General features: G+C 42.8%; 1 protein-coding gene across 1 annotated transcript in view; it reads left to right on the plus strand.

The window, feature by feature from the left end:
• The first annotated feature begins 9,274 nt into the window (after positions 1 to 9,274).
• The window catches only part of LOC146208448 (uncharacterized), a 6,839-nt gene continuing 2,621 nt past the window's right edge, over positions 9,275 to 13,492 (plus strand). Inside the window, exons 1-2 of the mRNA XM_084578568.1 lie at positions 9,275 to 9,320; positions 11,834 to 11,892. Coding sequence (XP_084434694.1) covers positions 9,275 to 9,320; positions 11,834 to 11,892 — 105 coding nt within the window. The remainder of the gene's footprint in view (positions 9,321 to 11,833; positions 11,893 to 13,492) is intronic.

The following is a 13,492-nucleotide window of genomic DNA, read 5'->3' on the forward strand; positions in this document are numbered from 1 at the left end:
CTCTAGCTCTATTATTGCTGCCCTTTACAGGAAGAAAAAAAATCGATACAAATCATCACAAGTGTGCAGAGTAACCTGGAAATCAAGGAACTTAGAAAAACTCATAATGTTTCTACAGTGAATGGTGATGGAGAAGGCTCTAATTGGAATATAAATTTTTCAAACGCATCCAATTAACTCGCAGCTTCAATTTTCCTTAACTTTCTCCGCACTCTTTTTTCCGTTATTCCACATGTCCCTCACTCCACAGGAAATCTTGAGAAAGCAAACAACACTAAATGATAGAGGTTGCCGTGAGCGTTAGTATGGTGTTAATAGGGTTAGCTGCAACACGGCTCCCTCTGGCCGTTTGCGCCGACGCGGATTAACGAAGCTGTTGCACGCTTGATTTCACAGGCTGATCTTAGAATTTTATGGAAAATGCACTTGCTCACTCTAAGATTGTGCGATACATGAACAGTACCATTCTTTGAAAGTAGCGCTAATTTTGTAGGCAACAAAGCAGAGTGAGCATGCAGATTTGTATAAATGAAATTTTACGTAGCATATATTTCTGCCGCTTATGATAGTGCAATTTAATCACGAATGAAACGATCGCCTATACCTTGACATCTGTTGCAGCGGTAGGCTATTACGTTTGCGATGGTGCATGGCGAGCTTGCTAAAACTTGCACCGTCATGTGTCACAACTGCTTGTCAAGGGCAAAGAAACTTTCGCAAATATATCGACCTACCGTTGCAACGGGGGCGTATTGCCGCAGCTAATTTCGTTTGCTAAAAACGCAAGTCGACACAAAAAAGATACACACGAGGTTTCCTTGTGACCAATATTGGAAGGGGCCGTTTCCGAAGGCGCTCTCTAACTGTGAAAGTCCCATATATATTCTAATGACAATATGTAGTTATTTAAAAATTGTTTACCTAATCAGTTCGTTGCAAGGCAAATGTTCTCAACTCAGCTGAATTCGACTCGCAACTGTATAAATCTGGCTTCCTTCCCGTGCCATAAATATCAACTTTTTTATCTTGCATTAAGTTAGTTTGGATACCGAGTATTTGTGTATACTAGCCGTTGCGTTTCCCACTCACACTAGACTCTTCAGAACACTCAAAATAGCAAATGAATATTTTGTCTATGTACTGTGTACAGTGTCAACAGTGATTATTGTCACACATGTATGAGAAAATGTATACCGGAGAAACAGCTGGTTTGCTCAGGAGAGCACGTTTTTTTCATCGGGAGTCGCATGCATAGCTTGGAAGAACGATATAAATGCAGACATTCAGCCATTTCGTGCTTGCCTGCGAAGAAACTCATTCCAATTTTCACTGGAGCGCTTCCAGCTGCGTTCGCGCTGTCTAGTATTTATGCAGCAGTAGAAAAACAGCTGTTCCAGGTTATAAAGTAGTTACTACATTTTATGGGTAAGAACAGTGCGAAAGTTTTCGGTAGAATAGCAGAACGGCCGCTCTGGCCTGATGCCCGAAAAATGACCGGTCTCTCTTCCTATCATGGGTCACCATTTTCTTCGAGTGATGTTTCAGTAATGAAGCATTCGGCAATCATTATCGCATCCTTTCTGCTTTCAGTAAGTAAGTGAATTTCACGCAACTGTCGTTTAAGAATTAAACTAATTTTCAACACTTTGCAAAAGTATTATTAGCAGCTTTATTATGCGCTTTATTCTAACCGCGGTCACTGGTGTATCATTCGTCGTCTCGCTTTTTAGCTAAGTATTGTGGCGCGCCCTGATAACATTTTAATTATTTTTTTCTAGATGAGGTTGAAAAGAATGTGTTTGAATATTTTGAATATCTAGTATTTCATGTATAGCGGTTTTGTGCCTGGTTCCAATTAGAGTTCGGAGCTCGCCACTAGACTTATTGACGAGCAGCTTCGAGCTGGCTCTAAAGAAAGAGCAATGTGGCACGCGTGTCGTGTACGGACACAATGGAGTGCAGCCCAATACGAGCATGTTTAATGCGCAAACATTATATGCCACCGTGAACCATTGAAACGTTAGTGAAACAGTAAAACATTATGTCACTGTGTGCGTTGTCGCTGCCAGTTGCTTCGTTCGTGGAGAGGTGGACAACAGGCGTGGAAGGAAAGACACTATCCATGAAAGAAGTAAGATAAGCACGCCCTTAACTAAGCCGAAACTATGCAGTTTCGACCTCACGGCGTCGAGAACAAATCCGCTTCGCTGGAGATTGCCTTAAAGCACTAAATCGTCAGTGTTCCGGAATGGGTGTCCAGATTGGAACTCTTAAGAGGCCATAAATAATTTAAATATGCATAGCACGTTCCTTTAAAAGTCATTACTTTGATGACTTCCCGCGTTTGATTGCATTATTTTGTAAGTTGTGGTTTTGGAATTTTGGTACTATATTATCGCGCACCCAGCTGTAACCGCATGCTGCATATATCGTAATTCCTACTTTGCTAAAATCATCTCCTCAAAGCGCAATGAAGTAAATTATTTTCTCGCATTAAAAGCAGAACCCCACAGCAGTCTCAGTTTACCTGCCAAAAGCAGAAACAGCGCAATGATGAACGCAAAGTACTTCATAGCTTCGCACGGGACACGAAGAAAATTGTGATCTCGCGATGCTACAGAGCCTTTTTATTATATGTGCAGGGCCTTGGAGTTGTGCTTATTTGATAGGGCTGATAACCTTTGCACTGCTGGAAAGATATAAAGAAGCCATGAAGCATAATGTCCGATAAACCCCCCTTTTACATGCATTGCACGAAAGCCATTTCCCAAAGCAATTATGCGAATCCAAGCATAGTCGTTTTCTTCGCAAAGCAGCACGCAGCACGCAGAGGCAGTGTAATGTACCTTTTCTACTACTCTTTTTCTTCTTCCATTGGAGGAAACCTTGCTTCAAATGATAACCGTGCCTTTTCCAGGAAGGAAGCGTACAGCAATAGAGATTTCGACTACTTCAACCTCTATATCGTGCTTTGCGAAAATAGACTGGATGATTTGTTCTTTTCTGTATTTTGTACCACATAAGGTATATAAACTGCGGATTCTGGGTGATCAGCCATCAGAGCGCTGCGTTAAGGGGCGGACGAAAACAAAACGAGTATTGTCTTTTGACTTCTTCACGCTTTGACTAGTGAAACTGGCAGCTTAAGTATGTGAGCCGGATGGGAGCGGCCAGCAGTGAGTGAGCAATCTTTGATAATACTAGGAGATGGCACGAAGACCAACTCAAGAGACAGGTGTAGTAGGTCAGGCGGTCACATGCTAGCCTCAATACCTGCCTCACGTGCAAATTTCCACTGGGATAGTAGTATGGGCGGGGCCCGAGTGTCGTTGTTGGTCGGTGTTGTCCAAGCACTGATTGCTGTGTTTTTCTAATGTCGTGGTAACCGAGACAGTCCCACAACAACTGTTGCTGCTTGAAGGGGCCTCCATGTTGCATTTTCGGCATATAGCTGTCATCTTATGTTCATCGGCGTAATTTTACAAATCTTCAGGTTTAGCTAAGAGCTCATGGTGTTTGGGCATCGAATTCGATAACCATTTGGCAATCACATCTGCGGTGAGTGCGCAGCCCGTGCGCGCCCTATATATAAGGATCTTGTCACTGCGGGGAAGCGCAGATGGCAGGGGGATTGGGATTAACAGGAGTCTGCGCCTCGAGGGCACGCCGTCTTGTCTGGCCGCGTTGACACGTGCGATTGGGTCGGGGTCATCCGGTGCAGGCCGGACCGAATGTGGTGGGACGGAGCGGTCGTAGTCTATAACCTCGCTTGCCAACGCGTGCGTGGCCTCGTTTCTGACGCCGCCTGCGTGTCCCAGTACCGAGTTCACTTGGTTCTATGTTTTGATGTTGCCTAATATCGTGCCGACTCTAGGTGTGTCTCCAAGGCGTTTGAGAGATTCCCGGCTTTCGGTATATATAAATACTCGGCATCTGGAACCGGAAGCGGACAGCAATGCCCTTCCTGATAAACGCATATTATTTTCCAATTACTTGTGGGGGAGGTGGTACAGCATCGGGAAAGTATGTTTTGTTGGGTAGAAAACCTTCTCCGATACTAGCTCCTACCGATGAATATACATAGTTACTGCCAGACAAGTATCAAATGTATTTTATTGAGAACGTTACAGATAATACCCACTCAGAAATCAGTGCGAAATAAACGTGAAAAGGACGGCTTACGCATTTACATCGACGTACCCCTACATATGACGCAAACTGCGCTACGGTACCTCCTCGCGGAGTCTACGTGTCTTCCTAAGTGGTCGTGAAGATTGGAGCTGCCTTTACGACTAAGACTTTTGTGCATGGTTTGGGACTTGAAGAGGCAAATCAGGGTAGCTAGTAATTCCTCTGAAAGCATTATTCAGCTTAAGAACTGCATGCAAAATCAAGCAGTGTCGTTGATGACATTGATGCATACATTATGGCTGCCAGTATGTACACAATGGCGAAATTGGTGCGTTCTGATATGAACCATTATATTATGAGCAGCCTTCTGTGGAGAGCTATATCTGCAGCAGATCGCTGCAATTGTTTTAAATTTACAGCGTTTACGTATTATGCAGTTACGAGAATTTGAGACGGCATGCACAGGATACTTGGTGTTTTGGCTTAAGAAGCACGTTGTATGGACACGTTCGAGGCATCCTCAGCAGGAAAAATAAATATAACTTTTATCTGAGCTCTCAGTTCCCCTTCCAAACCAGGTGAGTGTTAGGGTTGTTAGCTGCATGTGAAGCCCGTAAAATCCTAAAAGTAGTATAAGATGTTCTTTCTACGTAAGAAATATTTGCTAGGACATCGCCAAACACGGGCGATCAGCGTAAATAGCCCTCGTACACCTACAGAGCTGATAATTATGTTACTTAGAGCCTACTTAGACAAGCACAGCCATTTTAAAGGCATGCTAGCTTGAAAGACTTTGTTCTGAGTTTTATGGTCATTGCGCAGCCTTCTTGGAAGCATTTTGTTTGGTTTGATTTCTAGGGTTTAAGGTGAAAAGGGGACTGAGGCTACCAGAGAGGCCGTAATGGAAAGCTCTGGATATTTCGGGTACCTTGGGTTTTTTAACATTCACTGACATCGAGCAGCACACGGGCCCCTTGATTTTTCCCCTCCATCGAAAAGCGGCATCTTCGGGCACATCAGTCAAGCACACTGACCTCTGCACTACCATAGCGCGCGCTTGGAACTATTTTAGTTTTATATAGACGTAGACCTTTTTAGGCTCACGGATCAACCACTGCACCGGTAACCAACAAGTTCTCTACAGTGTCTGCTGAAACAGAATTAATTACAGCCGTGGAGGAGAAACGCCTAGCTTCGGTACCCGGTACAGTGAAGCTATTTATTTGTCACGGTGTGCTGGCCCTCCAGTGCGAGAAAGACAAGTATTGGCGTCAGCCTTATGATCTAAAATATTCTAGGAGGCTCCACGGAAAACAAGAACGCAAAAATATCGCGAGCATTGTTCTTTCACGTGTATTTAAATCTGGGTATCTTTTACTGTTCGATTTGACGGTATTTTGAAAACATGTATATTTCGCTATCGTTAAAAAAAGACTGTCTCTAAGCTGTTGCAAATCTTACGCCGGTAACCTAATCCTTAGCTTACGTATATTACATATAGGCGTTTGAAATAATCCCCTTGCAAATTGCATTTAGAATTTCTTATATTTGCGCACTCTGAGCGGTTCCGAAACGTATACAGTGGTGCGCAACTCAGCAAGATATCGCCATATTTTGGATTATTTGGACAAGCAACGTATATAGCTTTGACAAAGGGCTCCTGACACAGAGTATGGTGATAATGATGATAGTGAGCTAGTGAATAAGGATTATTGCCACTATAAGAGAAGCAAAGCTAACAGTCGATCCTAACCATGCATAGAGGCGCCACTTGTATCGGTATAAAGGGAGTAATGTCTGATATATAGATCTAGCGACCGTTTTATCAGCTCATGCCGTGCTCTGTTCAAACAGTGTATTAGAATGCGCAAGATTCTAAAATCTTAGCTCAGAAAAAGGCACATTTTTAGGCTTTCGAAAAATTGTCTTATTTCATACCTGCTAGAATTTTTAGATCCCAGTTCATCTGCTTTGAACATTTAATTTTTTTTTAGGTGACTTTTCTAAAGAACTTTAAAAAGTGCTTCAGTTTTAAATCGGAACTGATGGGTTAGCGTTTGACGTACAAAGCGCCAAAACACCATTCAGCATTTCCTCAACTCCCCAGTTTGTCGAAACCTCGCATGATATATGTTTGTTCTCTCAACAAACTCGCTCTTTTTTCCATGTGATTCGTGACCTCAATTGTGTCGGCCATCCGACCAACTATATCGGCTGCTTGTAAAATACTCTTATTCGCTTGCGTAAACAATATTTGCCCTGATATAGTGTGCGTGCATGACTTGTGTTGTAGTTGCGTGTTCCGTGTGGTTTGTTGTAGTTTCCTCGTTTCTTTGTAAGCGTTCCTTGTACATGCTATCTCTCACCGGCATAAATACGCGCACGTAGTGGGAAAACAGGGAACTGCCCCGAAGCAGTTGCTGTGCGTAACGGACGGGCTATAATTCTAGGTATGGTGCTATGTGGTGCTGACTTTTCATCCTGAAACAAAATGCTTGCGAGCAGGTTCGTACCCCTAACGATTTTTAGTGGATGCCTGATTCTCTTTCTCAGCCGCGAATGCTGCCATTCTATCGTCCCCAATTGGACATCGGCACACTGGGCCTATCTATAGTAATGCCCAATGCCACGAAAATAATCGTCGCTGAATTCTAGAAGGGGCCGAAATAAATTCAACAGCTTAGAGGTAACGATTTTTTCTTTTGACATGTCTCTTTCTATTCAAGAGGGCACTGTTCTAATTGACTTGATTTTAATTGCCCGTTCCTGGCCCATTCTAATATACGAAAACCACGCATCGTCTCTTATTATGCTTCACCGTTCTTGTAAAACCTTGGCTTCGTAGTTGTCGCAATGATGCTCAAAACATGCACCGCAGCGCGGTTTCAGTCGGCGCTGGGCGGCGAAAAGTTTTCCTCTCCCTTGTCAATAGTTTCTCAACGTTATGCCTAAAGAACGAGGTAATAGCAGCACCCCTCAAACGATTGCCTAACTTAACGTCATTTAAAATAGACCAGGTAAATGTTAAAGCTTATTTGTCATAACTTATTAATGTTTGCCGCAAAGTATAGTCACTCATCCCTCCCCAATGTAAAACAGGGAGTTCTTCAAGGCACCGGACTGTCATCGCTTGTATTCCTTATTTACATTAATGAGCCCCCTTGTAAGATGAACTCGAATTTACGGCTTTTTGCAGATGATTGCGTCATATACAGGATGACTGAGGCGACCAACGATTCATCTTTCTTCAAACCGATGTTAACACACTCGCTTCTTGGTGTACTAAGTCTCTCCTGCCCTTGAACTTCAACAAATTCAAATCTGTGTCGTTCACGACGAACACACTGTGAATCTGCGTCAGTGTTGTATCGGTTCACTTTTCATCAACCCCGGATTATCCTACAGATATCTTGGCCTCCACCAAACACGATTCCTATCATGGGTAACCCCCATTCAAAACGTTTCCGTGGAAGCCTCATGCACACTCAGTTACCTAGGACGTAATCTGAAGCTCGCATATAATGAAATAAAGAAACTAGCATACATAATTCTCCTTCGCCCGCAGTTAGAATATGCGTCATCTGTATGGCACCCATCTAAAGCTTATATCGCCACCCATCTTGAAGCCGCATAGTATTGCGCCATCTAATTTATAACATCTTTCTATTCAGGAAAAACCTGCATCATAGCACTGAGACAGTCCGTCTCCATTCCATCGCTTATGTCACGACGCATCATACCTCGTTTCTGCTTTCTGCATCCTTTCTATATTATCACCCGCGCACGAGACGCGAAAATGTATAACCCTCACCCCCTTCCCCGCCACAGGACATCTAGCCGCCTTGACCATATTAATAGGTTGGTTGGTTTGTGGTGTTTAACGTCCCAAAGTGACTAAGGCTATGAGAGACGCCGTAGTGGAGGACTCCGGAAATTTCGACCACCTGGGGTTCTTTAACGTGCACTGACATCGCACAGCACACGGGCGCCTTGCTTTTCGACCATATTAATAGGATCACTCGCATCAACTGCCGCAAGTTATCAGTAAATTATTCTTTTGTTCCGGCATGCATTAGCAGTATGGAATTCCCTGCACAGCACCACTGTATAATGTACTGATCGGAAATCCTTCCGGGAAAAACTGAACGTTTATTTTTCGTGACGGCAAAGTTTTCAATAATATGTCGTATTTTTTACTTTGGTATTGTTTTTTGATGTCATGCCTTTTAATCTGTGTTTACTCATCTGTTAATGTTGTTTACTTCTTGCATTTCAATCAGCATTGAATAACATACTCGGAGTCACTTCACTGCTGTATATTGTTATTCATTCTTACTGTGTTTTTTTTTTTGCCCAAGTATTCTTTCTCTTTTCTAAAGTGTTCTTTTTATTTTTAGTGCGAAATTTTGAGTTTCTCCCCCTTATGTAATGCTTTCGAGCCTTTAAGGTAAAAATAAATAAAGTTAATGATGTGAAATTTTTTATTACATTGGCATGAGTATGCGTCGGGAACGAACGTAAACGAAAATATGACGTTTACTTCCGACTCAGTGGCAAGGTGCACTAAAAACATCTGTGGTTGCTTTAAGATTAAGTGATCTGACTACTCAATGAAGCTCTCTATGAAGATGAAGCTGTGTTCTCAGAAAAGGCTGGAAAAGACGAGGAAGTGGCAATCGGTCTCAGTACGTCTAAAATGGCGCTCGTTTAGTAGTCGCGCATTAAGAAGTTTTGACTACTGGATCACGGAGTTGGACAGAGGAAAGCGTGAGCAGTGTCCTTGTTTACATCTGACACGCGTAAGACACGAGGCTTATCACCCGTTGCAATGAATATGTGCAATAAAAATATGAGTGCCCTAACTTTTAGAGCAGTATTAAGTACCTGTCGTCTACCTAGAAATCTCACGTCGTGATTGGCAGCGCAGCTTACAAGAGGTATTCACGTTTGCTGCTATCGTGTAAGGAAAACGCGGAAAGGCCTTCCCCGAGACGGCAATCTTTGTTTTGCGCGCCTATGAGCACTATGAAGGGGCGCAAGCAGAATCCGGATACGCCGCTTGTACGTCGGGCAAACGAAATAAAAGCAGTTGCCATTGCTACTTTGGCCACTGTCGTCTCCTGGGATCACGACTAGCACTACAATGAAAAACTCTGCAATCTTATTGGCAGTTCTGCTGTTGGCAGCAGGTGAGTCCCAATCTATTAAGTATCCTTAGGACGAAATATTTTATTCTTCTTTAGAGAGTGAATGATTTTGTTTATGCATCTGCTTCTACAATATTTGTGGCGCTGACACGAACAATATGAGCGGCAGCATTTCAAAGGAGTAACGAAATCCTTTTAACTGAGAAAGTGTTTTTCACTTTGGTCGCCTTAGAAATGGAGAAGCTCAATAAGGTCAGCAAGCGATGAGCGAAGTTTTTGTTCAAGCGTGTAGTGCCACTTCGATAATGCCAAGAAATGTAACGGATAAATAAACTTTTCTATTGGTAAATAAACTGACTTTGGCGTTGCTGTTCGCTTTCTTATAGAAGCTCTTCCTTAGGCTCTGAGCATTTAATGAACCACGATTTAAACATAGCTGCCGCATTACAAGTTGTGCACCATAACTGGAGGCAAAATTCCAAAACCCCCTCTACTCAGGAATAATAAAAAAGTTAAAGGGCAACTACGGAGGTTTTTCGACATTCCAACACTCTGGTAAAAACCTTGCTGTTGGTTGGCCTTTCCACACTGACGTATACTGCCAAATTTGGCCGGCGAGCGATAATTCGTTCGCGCGCCACACGATTTTAGTATGTGCAGTTTTCGTGGCCTCAGCTGGAGAATTTTCTGCGGCCAACACTGCATTTGTGACGTCACAAACATTACACCCGCGTTATTGTCCAATCTCCGAACGATCATGAAATTTTGAGGCCTGTATTTGGTTGTCTAAGACATTTTATGTAATGCGTGATGATTTCTGTATTTTATTGCCACCATCCAACGCGCGTGCGAGTCTTTTCAATAATGTATGTGACGTCACCGTTTCGTCACCTGAAACGTCATTTTTTGCCATGAAAGCAGTTTGGGTTTTGATTTGCCATTTTTCTTTTAAAAATAGTTCTACTTGAAATTTTGAACAGCGGTTTTTTGTATTGGAGTTAAGATACACTGGGGAATTTAATGCAATCTTAAACTCAAAAATGATGAAAACCACCAGAGTTTGCTTTTAAGTTCATCGAACAAGTTTTTTGCGAAAGCACGAAACTTTGCCGAAATGTACAATAATAACCGTGTTTACAGAGTAAATGGTTTCCATCTTGCTTTAGAAAGAAATGCATCACTAATCAGATTCAGAGAAATCATTGGTTGCAGTTGTCAGCATTAGAGAGATGGGTGCGCTTGCATATGGTACAAGTGAAGGGCATAGGGAAACGTTGGAACTTTACCCATAGGGAAGATCGTATACTGATGCACTAAATAGAAGATACCTCATGAGCGTATTGTTTAGCTGTCCTGCTTTTAAATGGGATTTACTAAAGAAGACACAACAGCAGCTGGGGGAGAGTGCGCAAACCGCATTGGCGTATTGAGGAGCAGGTTAGTGGCGGAGGTAAATCTTAATATGGAATAACGCGAGGTACACATATGAAAAATTGGAAACACGGTGGTGGTGCTTTCACCACTGGTATCACTTAATATAAGGTTTATTTTTTGGAAAATAGTGAATCAAGCAGTTGCAAGAAATTTTTTTTTTACTTGATGTCAAGAGTATGATTAGGCATGAAACCAACAAAACTCTGAGATCTATGTGCCGTGGATTAATCCCCCCCCCCCCCCCCCCCTATACCCACATGCCCAAAGCCTGGTTAAAGAAAGTAACATCTCGAACGAATGAGAAAACATTCTTTATTTCTTCAGTAAAAAAGCCTGGCATAATTTTGTAGGCTTCTTGATCGGCGTCCGGAATAAGTTTAGGCTCTTCGCGTATCCTCTGCCCAGAGTCGAGATCCAAGATACAAGTACGTGTCACTAAACTACTGGCAATCGGAGCACAAATCAAAATAGAGCCGTCAGCAGAAAGCTGCAGCAAACTGCCTCCTTTGAAGCATTCTGCATAGCTTTGAAGCCTGAAAAAACAGAAATCCCCTTAGCCTTAAGCATAAAGAGAAAGCTATGAGAGTATGGCATAACGTCTTCCATCAGGAGTCTGAAAAAAAAAACTGCCGCATTACAGTTTTGGGTGGTTCGCAGTGTAGCACTGATCGAGCAAGTCATTATTTACATTCTTAATTCATTCACTACATCATAACAAACGATTAAACATTATATTTAAGTGACAAATTGTCAATTACTGTATCGCTATACTCGTGCTTACCCATGCGGTTTTGTTTTATACAGAGTTTAACATAGTGAGGTGCTTTTCGGTTCAACAATTTTGCATGCGAAAACAAACAATAACAACAATTCTACATTTATCACGATCCTACAAGCTTCGAACTTTCGATGATAAGAACAGGAATATACCAAGATCGTGATAAAACAATGAGTTTAGAAATGGAGACGATACTTAATTCATCATGAACCAGAAAATTGTAGTCGTTAAAACAAAAATGTCTCATAAACAATGCATCTCTCTCTCTGTCTGGTGTACTTTGTTGTCCCATTTGGTTTATGCAGTTAAGCACATCATTAACATGGACGTAAATTTCACGCAGTGATGGTGTCTGAGGCGCAGCGCTTTAGTGGAGGATTCTCTGGAGGTCGTCGCTGCGGCGTAAGTATAAGTGTATTATGTTTTACAATGAAAACATATCTTGAAACCTACGGTGCGCATGTAGTTTTTCAAATAGTGTTAACATTTTGCTGATGCCCTTTCGGTTACTCCTGCGTAATTCTAGAGGTAAATTAAATCGATTGCTATTTTGTTAAATGGGTAGTACGAAACATCCATTCCAAAGAAAGGCAGTGCCAAAGATTGTTACAACTACCGCACGATCGCGCTTATTTCGCATGCTAGCAAGGTGATGTTAAAAATCCTGCAAGGTAGGCTGCAGCAGTATGTGGATCGGGAGCTTCCGGACGTGCAAGCTGGGTTTCGCAAGGGCAGAGGAACTAGAGACCAAATTGCCAACCTTCGCTGGATCATGGAAAAAGCAAGAGAGTTCCAGAAACCCATTTACTTCTGCTTTATTGATTATGCGAAAGCGTTTGACTGCGTAGATCACAGCAGATTGTGGCAAGCTCTCCAAGAGATGGGAGTTCCAATTCACCTCATCTGTCTCCTCAGGAACCTTTATGAAGGGCAAGAGGCCACTCTCAGAACTGGGCATGGTCTTACTGATTGGTTTCCGATTGAGAAAGGGGTGAGGCAAAGCTGCATACTGTCGCCCTGCCTATTTAACCTATATGCAGAGTGCATCATGAGGAAGGCCGGTCTGGACGAGTCTTCAGCTGGAGTGAAGATTGCTGGAAAACGTATCAACAACCTTAGATATGCGGATGATACCACTTTAATGGCAGAAAGTGAAGTGGAACTCAAGAGACTTCTGATGCGCGTACAAGAAGAGAGTGAGAAGTTTGGGCTTAAACTGAACATTAAAAAGACGAAGATCATGGCGTCTTGCCCTATCAAGTCCTGGAGCATCAATGGACAAGAAGTGGAAGCTGTGACAGATTTTCTGTTCTTGGGCGCCAAGATTACCTCGGAAGGAGACTGCAGCCATGAAATTAGGAGACGCCTGCTTCTGGGAAAGAGAGCAATGGTTAGCCTTGACCGCCTAGTAAAGAGCAGAGACATTAGTCTGCCAACCAAGATCCGTATAACCCGTGCTATGGTCTTTCCAGTTGTGATGTATGGATGCGAGAGTTGGACTGTGAAAAAGGCTGACCGCCGAAGAATTGACGCGTTTGAATTGTGGCGCTGGCGAAGACTCTTAAGAGTTCCTTGGACTGCCAGAAGATCAAATCAGTCGATATTGTCGACTATAAACCCTGACTGCTCATTGGAGGGTCAAATTCTAAAGTTAAAGCTCAGCTACTTTGGTCATCTGATGAGAAGAGAGGAGTCGCTGGAGAAAGATTTGATGTTGGGAAAGGTTGAGGCTCGCCGGAGAAGGGGTAGGCAGCGAACGCGATGGTTAGATGGCATTCTCGAGGCATTGCAGATGAAGCTATGTGATGTTAAGAAGATAGTGAGAGACCGGAAAGCGTGGCGTAACATGGTCCATAGGGTCACGAAGAGTCGGACACGACTGAACGCCTGAACTTAACTGAACTGAGTACGAAACATAGCGTTTTTCTTTATTGTGACGCTTAAATACTTCATCCAGTGAAAATCACAAAAGCTTAGACTGAACTTCTTTAGGCCACATTAA

This window comes from Amblyomma maculatum, chromosome 1 (assembly GCF_055883805.1).
Source record: "Amblyomma maculatum isolate TAMU_Amacu chromosome 1, ASM5588380v1, whole genome shotgun sequence".
In the NCBI taxonomy this organism is placed as follows: domain Eukaryota; kingdom Metazoa; phylum Arthropoda; class Arachnida; order Ixodida; family Ixodidae; genus Amblyomma; species Amblyomma maculatum.